The sequence below is a fragment of the Microcebus murinus genome, chromosome X, assembly GCF_040939455.1.
Source record: "Microcebus murinus isolate Inina chromosome X, M.murinus_Inina_mat1.0, whole genome shotgun sequence".
Classification (NCBI taxonomy): Eukaryota; Metazoa; Chordata; class Mammalia; order Primates; family Cheirogaleidae; genus Microcebus; species Microcebus murinus.
Genome location: NC_134136.1, coordinates 100,946,784 through 100,958,227, shown reverse-complemented (window position 1 = coordinate 100,958,227; position 11,444 = coordinate 100,946,784). Strand labels below are relative to the sequence as shown.

General features: G+C 40.8%; 1 protein-coding gene across 1 annotated transcript; it reads right to left on the bottom strand.

The window, feature by feature from the left end:
* Positions 1-3,600: 3,600 nt before the first annotated feature.
* On the bottom strand, positions 3,601-7,024 carry LOC105867116 (melanoma-associated antigen B5-like). The gene is made up of 2 exons (XM_012756887.3): positions 6,930-7,024; positions 3,601-4,931 (listed from the first exon to the last, which is right to left on the bottom strand). Exon 2 carries the CDS (start codon positions 4,868-4,870, stop codon positions 3,800-3,802), a length of 1,071 nt encoding a protein of 356 aa, XP_012612341.1. The 5' UTR covers positions 4,871-4,931; positions 6,930-7,024; the 3' UTR covers positions 3,601-3,799.
* Between the last annotated feature and the right edge of the window lie 4,420 nt (positions 7,025-11,444).

Here is an 11,444-nt window from a genome sequence, read left to right as displayed (position 1 = left end):
ATTACCATTATTAGTGATGATTACAGACACTGCTACCTTCCCTTCTGGATTTTTCAAAAACCACTGAGCAGTTTTGAGGGAATCGTAGGTATTTATGACCTAAGATACCATGGGTCAAATTTGCTATTTAGCAAATCAAACTAAATACTCCAGAGAAGGTAATTTAATTTTGGTGTCAACCAGTTGTTTCCAGCTGTATGCAATTCAATTCTCCTAGTAGTTGTGTAAGGGACAAAATGCTATTATGTTCTGCTCCTTTCTTTTCATTCCCGGTTGTATCTTCAATCAAACCGTCCTAATTGCCACCCATTTTACAGCCACCAAAAACCTAGCTCTTACCAAATTACATTGAAGAAATTTTAATGTCATTATAGTATATTGGAATAGGACTTTCTCAAGCCAGAGAAAAAAGTGCCAGCCAACTGGTTTCTAAAGACCAGCCCAAAAGAGTGTAACATTTATTTTTCAGGAAATCTTTTGAGATAATATAGCTAAAATAATTACTTTGCAAACTGTTTACAAAGGCAGTGGGAAATGGCCTGGAACATCCTCCTTGATTACATCAATAGAAAGTTTCTTTGTCCAGGGTCAATAGTCATGTTGCATTCTAAGCTTTACTCTCTCAACTCTGACCCTTGTTCCCCTTTCCCACAGCCCCAGTGTCCCATGACACAGATGACATAGCTAAACTTAAATTTCAGTATCACTGATGAACTTGCAGTTTCAAAAATGGAATTGACTTAAAAAATTTACACTTAAATGCCATCTTACTATACTCATCTGGACCCCAGTGTCCTTATTTTCTCTTTGTATCTGTCCCTTTGATCTGCTATGACATCTCACAATCTTTCTTGTGAGATTAGTGCTCCTAGAAACAAAAATCCTGACACCAATGGCACAGTGTTTTCCAAATATCAGATGCCCAATTAATGTTAAGGGAATCAATGGATCAATAAGCATAGTATCTAATATTAACATATTAAAATTTAATTTTTCCTAAATTCTTTAATAATATAAATCCAGGTATATACCATTTAATTTTACAGAAAAATCAGCTAAAAATAATAAGAAAGATAGAAATTGACAATATTTTACTTTATTTTTCTCTATTTTCTGATCCCAAAGTTTAATTGCTAAGTCCTCTCACATTTCTAATGAAATACCTGTTCAAATGTCATGTTAGCCTGTTCTGGATCACAAAATAAGAGGGAGATTCCCAATTTGTTTCACAATATATAAATACTCCTACTTTAAAAGTGATACATAGCAATTAATGTGTAAATACAGTGATCCATAAACTAACACTCAGATACTATTTAAACAGTTTATTAAAAGTAACATTGGAAAAATAAGAGCGAGAAAGAGAGGAACAGAGTGAGAGTGAGCAAGACAGCGAGAAGCAAAAGAGTGAGGGAAGAAAGGGGAAGTCATCACATAAACAAGAATACAAAGTTGATATACAGACATGGAGAAGGAGTGACCACCAGGGAGTTGGAATACCATAAGTCATGAGGAGAGCATGTGATAGCCATCAGAGGAGGACACAGTGAGGAGGTGAAGAACTGGCCAGAAGGTCAGGTTCCAGAGTTGGGAGAAGTTCCACACTGGAGTACACACTGGAGAAGTTACAGGGGAAAATTGTTGTAAAGATAGAAAGAACAAGAGCTGGAAAAAATATCAGCTCCTGGGCAGAGTTAGTTCTCAGTGGCACTGAGCTTAGGAGCAGCAGGATCCTAGGAAAATGAAGTCCAAAGACAAATCCCCAGTTTTTATTTATTCACATATTTACCTTCCCTTTGTAGGCCTGCATTTAGTACTTTGGTTACAAGTGTCCATTTATTGCCTGAGACATATTTTGTAGTACTGACAAAAAGTGAATTAAGAGAAAAAAGGTCTACCTCAGGTGGGAGCAGTGGAACAGCATGGCCTCTAAATTCAAACCAGGGCTCCAGTCCCAGCGCTCCTACTTAGCAGTCTTGCGAACTTGAGAAAATTGAAAGATCATCATGCACTATGTGAATTTGTAAAGTCCGTTCTTGTAAGACCTTTGGAATGTATATACTACATATAAACAACAGGCAAGATGCCAGTAAAATATTACCCAATATTTACAGAATGACAATTATTAATATTATTTGGATTCCAGATGATACCTCCCAACATGCTTGGAATTTTCTTTTATTCCAGGAGATGTTAGAGAATATGGAATACTCTTGTATAAAGAGAACTGAACCAGCCAAGAATTCTCCTTAGCAATTAAAACTCTGTAAATTTCCCCATGGGAAAAACTGTTATTTGACTTGGGTATGTAGTTGTCTTCCCTAGTTAGATGTAACTCAAGCTTCTAAAATTGATGTTAAGGCACAATCCTTTTATGCTTCCCAAATGCCTTTCCATAAAAATAATATTTATTTACATTTATAATACCCTTAACAAACAAAATCTATCCCTTGCTTAGAATTTGCCAAATTAAACTCAAGATCACCTAATTAAAATGTCCTTTGAATGCAATTTGAGCTAGCTCTCTAATTTCAAGACAAAAAAAAAAAAAAAATACCAACATAATGGCTTCTATGCATGTAACCTCAAGGGATTATCATCCTTATTTCTCAGAAATTCCTCAGAGAACATGTGCATGGAACACCTAGTCTCCAACCTGTGGACTTCCACACTGGAATCAGAGCACAAGATACCTTGCTTTCCTGCCCAGGTGCAAACCTGGTACTTGTTTACCCCAATCCCAAAGTAATTTGTGGGAGTAGTTTTCCATTAGGCACTGAACATTTGTGCCCCTCCCAATTTATATGCTGAAACCCAACTCCCAGTGTGATAGAGTATGAAGAGGGGGCATTTGAGAGATAATTAGTTTCAGTGGATGTTGATATTGGGGGCCCCATGTTAGGATTAGTATTCCTTTAAGAGGAAGAGAGACTAGAGCATGTGTGGTCTCTCTCTCTCTATCTCTTGCATGTGAAAACACAGAGAAAAGGTGAATTTCAAGAATCCAGGAAGGGTACCCCCATCAGGAACGGAATCTGCGGGCACCTTGATCTTAGACTTCCCAGCCTCTACACCTATGAGAAATAAATTTCTGTTGTTTAGGCGACATAGTCTACCGTATTTTGTTAACAGCAGCCCAAGAAACTAACTCCCAGAATTTTGTTTCTCAACTCTGAAGCACACCTGTGGTTTGGCTGCTACATATCACTTTCCCAACCTCAATTAGCCTGCTAGTTTAAACGAAAATTGCATCCCACTAAGAATTTGCAGTTTCTCAAAATCCCAAACTGACTTGCTAAGGAAGTTCTCACTTGACTGCTCTCATAAGGAATACCCTGATCCTCACTCATTCTTTTTACTTTACCTATAAGTCATAGAGGGTAATTCAACATCTTACTTGAATGATTGCAGCATATAAGCTCGAAATTTCTATGAACACGGTATGAGTCTTCTTTTTCTGAGGATCTCCAGTACTAGCACAGAGCTTTCAAAAGAGCAGATTTTCAATTAATGTTCCGTGAATAAAAGAGTCAGTAAACAAAAGGTCTAATTTATTAACATTTAATTTCTCCTACTTTCTTGAATAAGCTAACAAAAACAAAGTATAAACCACTTAATGTTACAAAATGAAACACTAAAAGGGAATAGGGAAAACAAGCAATGAAGGAATCTTCATGTTTTAATGTTTTCTCAATTATATTACCCCACTTACTTAATACTTTACTGTGGGGTTCTTTTATATTTCCAAGAAAATGCCTATTGTGATGTCATATTTTCTAATCTGGATTATGAAAAAGACTCAGACATCAATAGGGTCAGCAAGATATACTGTACGCATGGCGCTGCACAGTGCACAAACTTTGAAAGTAGGAGCAGGCTTGGCTACACGTACGGCTTGGGCTCTTGTTTCCTCATCTTTCAAAGCCTCTTCATAAAGGTTTGGGTAGGCACTGGGGGCAGTACCATTGATCTTGGCCAAAAATTCCAGGACTTTCATCTTGGTAGTTTCGGCATGGGCTTTGGGACCCCACAGGAATTCGTAGCGTGCAGGATCACTGTTGCGGATCTGGCGGTACTCCAGGTACTTCAGCCTCACCAAATCCTTAGTGATGAGCTTCCTGGGCTCTCCATAGACGAAGTGCTTCCTGCCAGCATATACTCGCATCATACTTAGGTATTTCCAGATGTCTTCCTCAGTGGCGCAGTTGCCCTTCATGAAGATCATACCTAAGATATTCATCAGGAGACCGGTCTTGGGTAAGCCCCTGCCACCACGCACCCTCCCATTGTTGGGGAGTTTCAGCTTGCTCACGAGGTCATACAACTCACGCGTTGAGTCGACTTCCTTCACATCAACTGCAAAGACCATCTCAAGGTGCTCACAGACTCTCTTGAAGATCTCAGGAAACTGGTCTTTGTACTTCTGGTTGACAATCTTCAGCATGTCTGCCTTCATAATGGGCTGTTTCATTTTGCACTTGTAGAGCAGGAACTGCTCCAACACCTTAGTTTTCCTGGCTATAGGATCTCTGCATACTTTATTCCTGGAGGGTGAGGCCTCAGCATTGCTTTCCTTTGCCTCATCTTGGATATTGGAATCTTCCTCAGATCTAGTGCAAGAAATGACTTCAGAAGTAGTGGTGGTGGGTGGAGCTTCCTGAGGCTCCTGGGAAGTGCTACAGGACTCAGCAACAGGCAGGCTCTTGGTAACACCTTCAGAAACAGATGAGGAGGGAGGGGACTCTTCTGGAGGGGGCTCTTCTTCTGCTGCTGCTGCTTTTGCCTGAGCACCCTCTCTAGCCTTATTCTCACATCGGGCCTGTTGGCGTTTCTCACGAGCATGGAGCTTACTTTTCTGACCCCGAGGCATGATGACTTTGGTTTGGGATAGTAGGAGAAAATGCGAGCAGGGCAGCTGGTGATGCAGGTACCTGAAGGAGGAAAAATGAGATGGTGTGAGCCTCATCATCAGGGAGAGACCATCTTGGCTATAACTAAGCCACCTCTGTAGGTGCCCTAGAGCGCTTCTGTGGGAACCCACCGGGCTTCTGTTCTCCTGGTTAGCCTGTCCCCTGAGAACCCTCTAGAGGAATTATAGTGAGTTTTAGGCTGCATCCTAGCATCGGTGCCTGGGATGTACTGAAGAGGGAGCAAGGGCTACTAATTGGCCCTCTCTTTTGGCATGTGGGAGTCCTCTCAGTTCACAATATTAGCCATCATGTCAACTGTTGGCAGGTCCTGAGTCCCCTCTCTTCTGCTGCTGTAAAGTCTACACCTTACACCAAAGCCAGCACCTCCCTGATATCCCAAAGGAGGACGTGAAGGAGCTTCTCTGCCCACCATCCCTGTCAAGGGGTACATGACTATCAAAGCCCTCACTGCTATGGACTGCTTGGGTATTCAGTTCTCATGCAGAGAACTCACTTGTTCTCTAGGTAGTGCCTGTTACAACTTCCTTTTGCTGAATGGTGGCTGCAACCTCACACCAAAGATTTCACCTCTTTTAGATTAAATATAAGGAAGTGAAGGAGAGCTTTAGCCTAACACTCCTTCCTTGGTCCTTCTGGTGCTGATGCAAGGGTGGAGCTCAGATTCTTTATTTTCTACTAAATGGTGGATGGTCCCCTAAACCATCCTTTGACCTTTGGCATGGGCCTGGGACTTCTCTCTCTCTGTTAGTATCCTTTGAGACTCGCAAGGAGTATATGAGGACCACCATAACTGCCTATCATCTCCAAAGCCTGATAACAGGTCAAAAGGATTCTGTGGTACCATCACTGTCAGTGTTCCCCTCATGTACTATGGTCTTCACCTTAACTCATGGAAACACCAGTGAAACCTGATACAACAAACCTTAGGTCATACCCTTTATACCAGCGGTCCCAACCTTTTTGGCACTAGGCACTATTTTCATAGAAGACAATTTTTTCTATAGACCAGGGGGGTGAGGGATGGTTTAGGGATGATTCAAGCACATTACATTTATTTTGTAGTTTATTTGTATTGTTATCACATTGCAATATATAATGAAATAATTATACAACTCACCATAGGTTGGGGACCCCTGCCTTGGACAAAATCCCTCATCAACCCTCCCCCATACCAGAGCATGAAATTCATTTGAATCACGCCACCAGTCCACAGGCATTGCAGGTTGTCAGCAGGGTGGAGGTTCCCTCAGTCCTCACACAGAGATTTTACCTTGACTCCTGGCTACACCCAAAATGCTGTCCTTTCTCCGACTTGAGGACCCTTTTCTCCGACCAAGGCCCTCACATTTCTTTTTTTTTTTTTTTTTCCCTGTCTACCGATGACTCAACATGGAGGCCCTCACATTTCTGAGACCCTCCTTGCAGAAGTCAGACTGACAGCCCTGTCCTGGGGCCTCCCAGGTTGACGGCGGGGGCAGGCTCTGAGCCACCTCACTCTTCTGAGGTCTGTGGTCCCTTCATAAATCATTCAGCGGTCTGCTTTCGATTCCCTAAAGGGCATGGTACTCCCTGCTGCTGAATGGAAAGGCCCTGCCCCAACCAGGCCAAAGCCCTCAACTCCCTGATACCATCAGAGAGGAAAAGAGAACTCATATTCCCCGGACCGGCGTATGTGGGTCCTCGGAAAGCCGCAAACAAATATGGCGGGACTCTGCACCCGGGCTTCCTCAGTCAGACTGTTTGTAGGGTTCGCGTCTCCTCCATGCTGGACGGGGGCCTGCCCACTTTTATCAATCCGACACCCTCCTGACAGCCCAAAGCAAAAGGGAGCGCACACCTCAGTCCGCCTCCTCTGCTCAGGCCTCCCTAACCCAGGACCGTGGTGCGGGGTGTGGGGTGTGGGGTGCGGGGTGCTGGGTGTGGGGCGGCTTTGTGGGTATGGGACCCGGAGAATTTCCCTAAAGGGGCAATTCTCTCCTTCTCACTCAATATTCTCACCTTGACTCCTGTCGGGGTCGGGGACTCCTCACTATCGCTGGCTTGTGGCAGACTCGCACCTCAGGCAAGGTCCTTCTCCATCTTGAGACGCCTCAGAAGGGAGCGAGTGCCACGCGTCTTACCAAGGAAAAGCCCTCTCAAGGCCGACTGCAGGGGCCGCATCTACGGCGCCCCCTCTGTGCCGGAGGGGGTTGTTCCCTCAGCCTCACAGAGGATTTGCAATTGGAATCCGCTTAGAACCTTAGGCTCTTCCTTCACACCTTCACAGCTCTGCAAACTCTTGAGTAGTCTCCCTACTTCAAATCTTCGCTGCAATAGGTCTGGGTCCCCAGAGTGACGTGAGATGGGGAAGCTGAAGAACTAGGAGGAAGGCCTGGGACAGGAGGTGGACGTCACAGAAAACAAACACTAATCTATTCCTTCTCTTCATCATCCAGACTTAATCATTTACATAACTTCTGTTTTGAAAGATATGATTGCTAAAGGAAATGAGCTGAGCTAGATACTTTTGTGAGATCCCAGTCTTTTTAGATTGAACGACAATGCATATGGACACATTTATATTGTTAACAATTGAGTTTGGTAAACCCTGTTAGAGACTGAATGTATCCTTCCAAAATTCGTGTGTTGATATCCTAATCCCAAGGAAGATAGTACCAGGAAGTGGGACCTTTGGGGGATTATTAGGTTTAGATGTAGTCATGAGGGTGGAGTCTGTATGAATTAATGTCCTTATTAGAAGAGACCAGAAACTTTGCTCTCTCCCCCCCCCACACACACACATTAAGATACAGTAAGAAGGCAGCTGACTGCATCACTAGGAACCAAATCCACTGGCACCTTGGTATTGGACTTCCAGGCTCCATAACTTTGAGAAAATAAACTTCAATTGTTAAAGCCACTCTGTGGTGTTTTGTCACGACAGTCTTAAGAAACTAACACATGGCCCTAAATAGAGATTTATTTCTGAAGTTTCCCAAACTAATTCATAAGAACATATTTCAATGTCCTCCTACTTACTTCATTGATGAAAGAGGAATGTCCACACTATTGCTATTTGGTATCCAAACCCACAACGCTGGGCACTGTGCAGATGAGTTATCCAAACCCACAACACTGGGCACTGTGCAGATGAGCAGTGTATTAATGGCATATACTCATATACTCACTCTTTATTTTATTTTAGTTTATTTTTTAATTCAGGATATTATGGGGGTATAAACATTTTGGTTACATGAAATGCATTGTTCAAGCCAGAGCCATAAGTGTGTCCTTCCCCCATACCGTGCACCCTGTCTCCATTGGCTGTGGATTTACCCACCACCCCTGATCTACCCCCCACACCCCCTGCCAACCTAAACTCACACCCAGTGTGTATTACTACCATGTGAGCTCTTTAGTGTTTATCAGTTAGTACCAGTTTGATGGTGAGGATATGTAGTGTAAGTTTTTCCATCCTTGTTATACCTCATTTTGAAGTATGGGCACAATCTCTATCCAGGATCATATAAGAGGTACTAGATCCCCACTGTTTTTTGTAGTTAAGTAGTACTCCGTGATATACATATATAACATTTTAATAATCTATTCATGTATTGATGGGCACTTGGGTTGTTTCCACATCTTTACAATTGTGAATTGTGCTGCTATAAACATTTGAGTGCAGATGTCTTTATTATAGTATATCTTTTTTTTCTATTGTTAGATGCCTAGTATTGGTATTGCTGGATGAAATGGTATTTTTATTTTTAGCTCCTTCAGGTATCTCCGAATTACTTTCTACAGGGGTTGTACTAATTGGCAGTCCCACAGCAGTATAAGAGTGTTCCAGTCTCTCCATATACATGACAGCGTTTGTTATTTTTGGACTTTTTGATAGAGGCTATTCTCACTGGAGTTAGGTGATATCTCATTGTAGTTTAGATTTGTATTTCCCTAATGATAAGAGATGTTGAGCACTTTTGGATGTTTGCTGGCCATTGTTCTGTCTTCTTTTGAAAAGTTTCTGTTCATGTCATTTGCCCATTTATTGATGTGGTTGTTTGATTTTTTTCTTTTTGATTTTCCTAAGTTCTATCTAGATTCTTATTCTCAGCCCTTTATCAGGTGTTTAGAAAGCAAGTATTTTCTCATTTCCTCCCATTCTGTAGGTGTTCTACCCATGCTAAGGACAGTTTCCTTGGCTGTACAGAAGCTTTTTAATTTGATCAGGTCCCATTTGTTTATTTTTGTTTCTGCTATGATTGCTTTCTGGGTCTTCTTAATGAATTCTTTGCCTAGGCTGATGTCTAAAAGAGTCTTTCCTACCTTTCTTCCATAATTCTTAAGGTTTCACACCTTAGGTTTAAGTCTGTTGTCCAATGTGAGTTGATTTTTGTGACAGATATGAGGTGGGGATTCACTTTGAATCTTCTGCATATAGATATGCATTTTTTTCTAGCACCACTTATGGAGTAGAGATTCTTTTCCCCAGTGTATTCTTGTGTGTGCTTTGTTGACAATTAGATGGCGATATGAGGATGATTTTATATCTGGGATCTCCATCTTATTCCAAAAGTCTATATCTGTGGTCTTGTGCCAGTGCAATGCTGTTTGGTTACTATAGCCTTGTAGTAAAAATTGAAGTTTGGCAGACTGATGCCTTCCAATTTGTTCTTTTTGCTTTAGATTGCTTTGACTATACGAGGTCTTCTCTGATTCCATAGGTTTGATAGAATTATTTTTTCCAAAATCTGTAAAGATTAATGACAGAATTTTGATAGCGATTGCATTAATTCTGTACATCACTTTAGGTAGAATGGACATTTTAACAATATTGATTCTACCAATTGTAGGGATTGGTATGGTAGGGATGGTAGGGATTTTCATCGGTATACATTTTCTACAATTTTGTTTCTCAGTGTTTCATAGTTCTCCCTATAAATATCTCTCATCTCCTTCGTTAAATATATTTGTAAATATTTAAATTTATTTGATGCTATTGCAGAAGTTCTTGCATCTTTGATTTCATTTTCAGCTTGTCTGTTTTTGGCATATATGAATGCCACTTATCAGTGTGCATTAATTTTGTATCCTAAGACTTTACTGAATTTGTTTATTAATTATAGGAATCTCTTGGCTGAATCCTTGGGATTTTCTAGGTATAATAGCATAGCATCAACAAAGAGTGAGAGTTTGACCTCTTCTGCCCCCATTCAGAAATCCTTACTGCTCTTCTCTTGTCCAATTGCTCTGGCAAGGTCTTCTAGTACCATGTTGAATAGAAGTGGAGATAGTGGGCAAACTTGTGTGGTTCCAATTCTATGTGGGAATGCTTTCAATTTTTCCCCACTCAGTATGATATTGGCTGTGTGTTTGTCATATATGGCCTTAATAATGTTAAGGAATATCCTGTCTGTGCCTATTTTTTGAGGGTTTTTGTCATTTAAGTGTGCTGGATTTTATCAAATGCTTTTTCTGGGTCTATTGAGAGAATCATATGGTCTTTGTTCTTGATTTTACTTATGTGGTGAAGTATATTCACAAATTTGTATTTGTTGAGCCAGCCTTGCAGCCCTGGGATAAAGCCTACCTGGTCATGGAGAATTATTATTATTATTATTATTTGATGTGCTCTTGGATTTGGTTTGCTAAAATTTTGTTAAGGATTTTTGCATGTATATTCAGTAATTGCTTATCTGGGACACTGTTTATTTCTCCCTCATAGATGAAACTCAGTTTTGCCAGGTATATAATTCAAGGTTGGCCATTGTTCTAGTTAAGAAGATTGAGGATGGGTCTCCAGTCCATTCTGGCTTATAGGGTTTCATTTTAGAAGTCTGAAGTTAGTCTGCTAAGTTTTCCCTTGTATATTATCTATTGTTTTTGTCTTACTGTGTGAAGGATTACCTCTTTCATGTTTACTTTGGCCAGTCTGATAATTATGTGATGTGGTGGTTGCCTCTTCAGGTTGAGTCTTCCAGGAGTTCTGTGAGCTTCTTTTATCTGGATATCTATGTTTCTGGCCAGGCCAGGCATATTTTCCTCCAGTATTCCAAAAAATAGATTTTCCAGTCCTTGTGTATCTTCTTCTGCTCTCTCCAGGATGCCTATAATTATTATATTTGGTTTATGTACATAATCCCACATTTCTTGTATGTGCTTTTCTTGTCTCTTTCCTTTGTGTTATTTTTGTTCATCTGATTTTTTTCACACATACGCATTATCTTCAAGGTCTGAGAGTCTCTCCTTTGTGTGATCCATTCTTTTTTTAAGGCTTTCCACTAAATTTTGAAGTTCCTTGATTGCCTCCTTCATTTCCAGGATTTCTGGGTTTTGTTTTGTTTTGTTTTGTTTGGTAATATTTCCATTTCTTTAGAGAATTTTTCATTCATTTTCTGTATTGTTCTCATGGTTTCTTCATGTTGGGTTTCTTTTTTCTCTTCAATTCCATTGAGTTTCCTTACAATCCATATTTGGAATTCTACGTCTGTTGATTCAATCATTTTATTTAAATTCATATCTGATTTTGAGGGT

Coding starts and splice junctions, on each gene's coding strand:
- LOC105867116 (XM_012756887.3), bottom strand. CDS start 4,870: ATGCCTCGGGGTCAGAAAAGTAAGCTCCATGCTCGTGAGAAACGCCAA.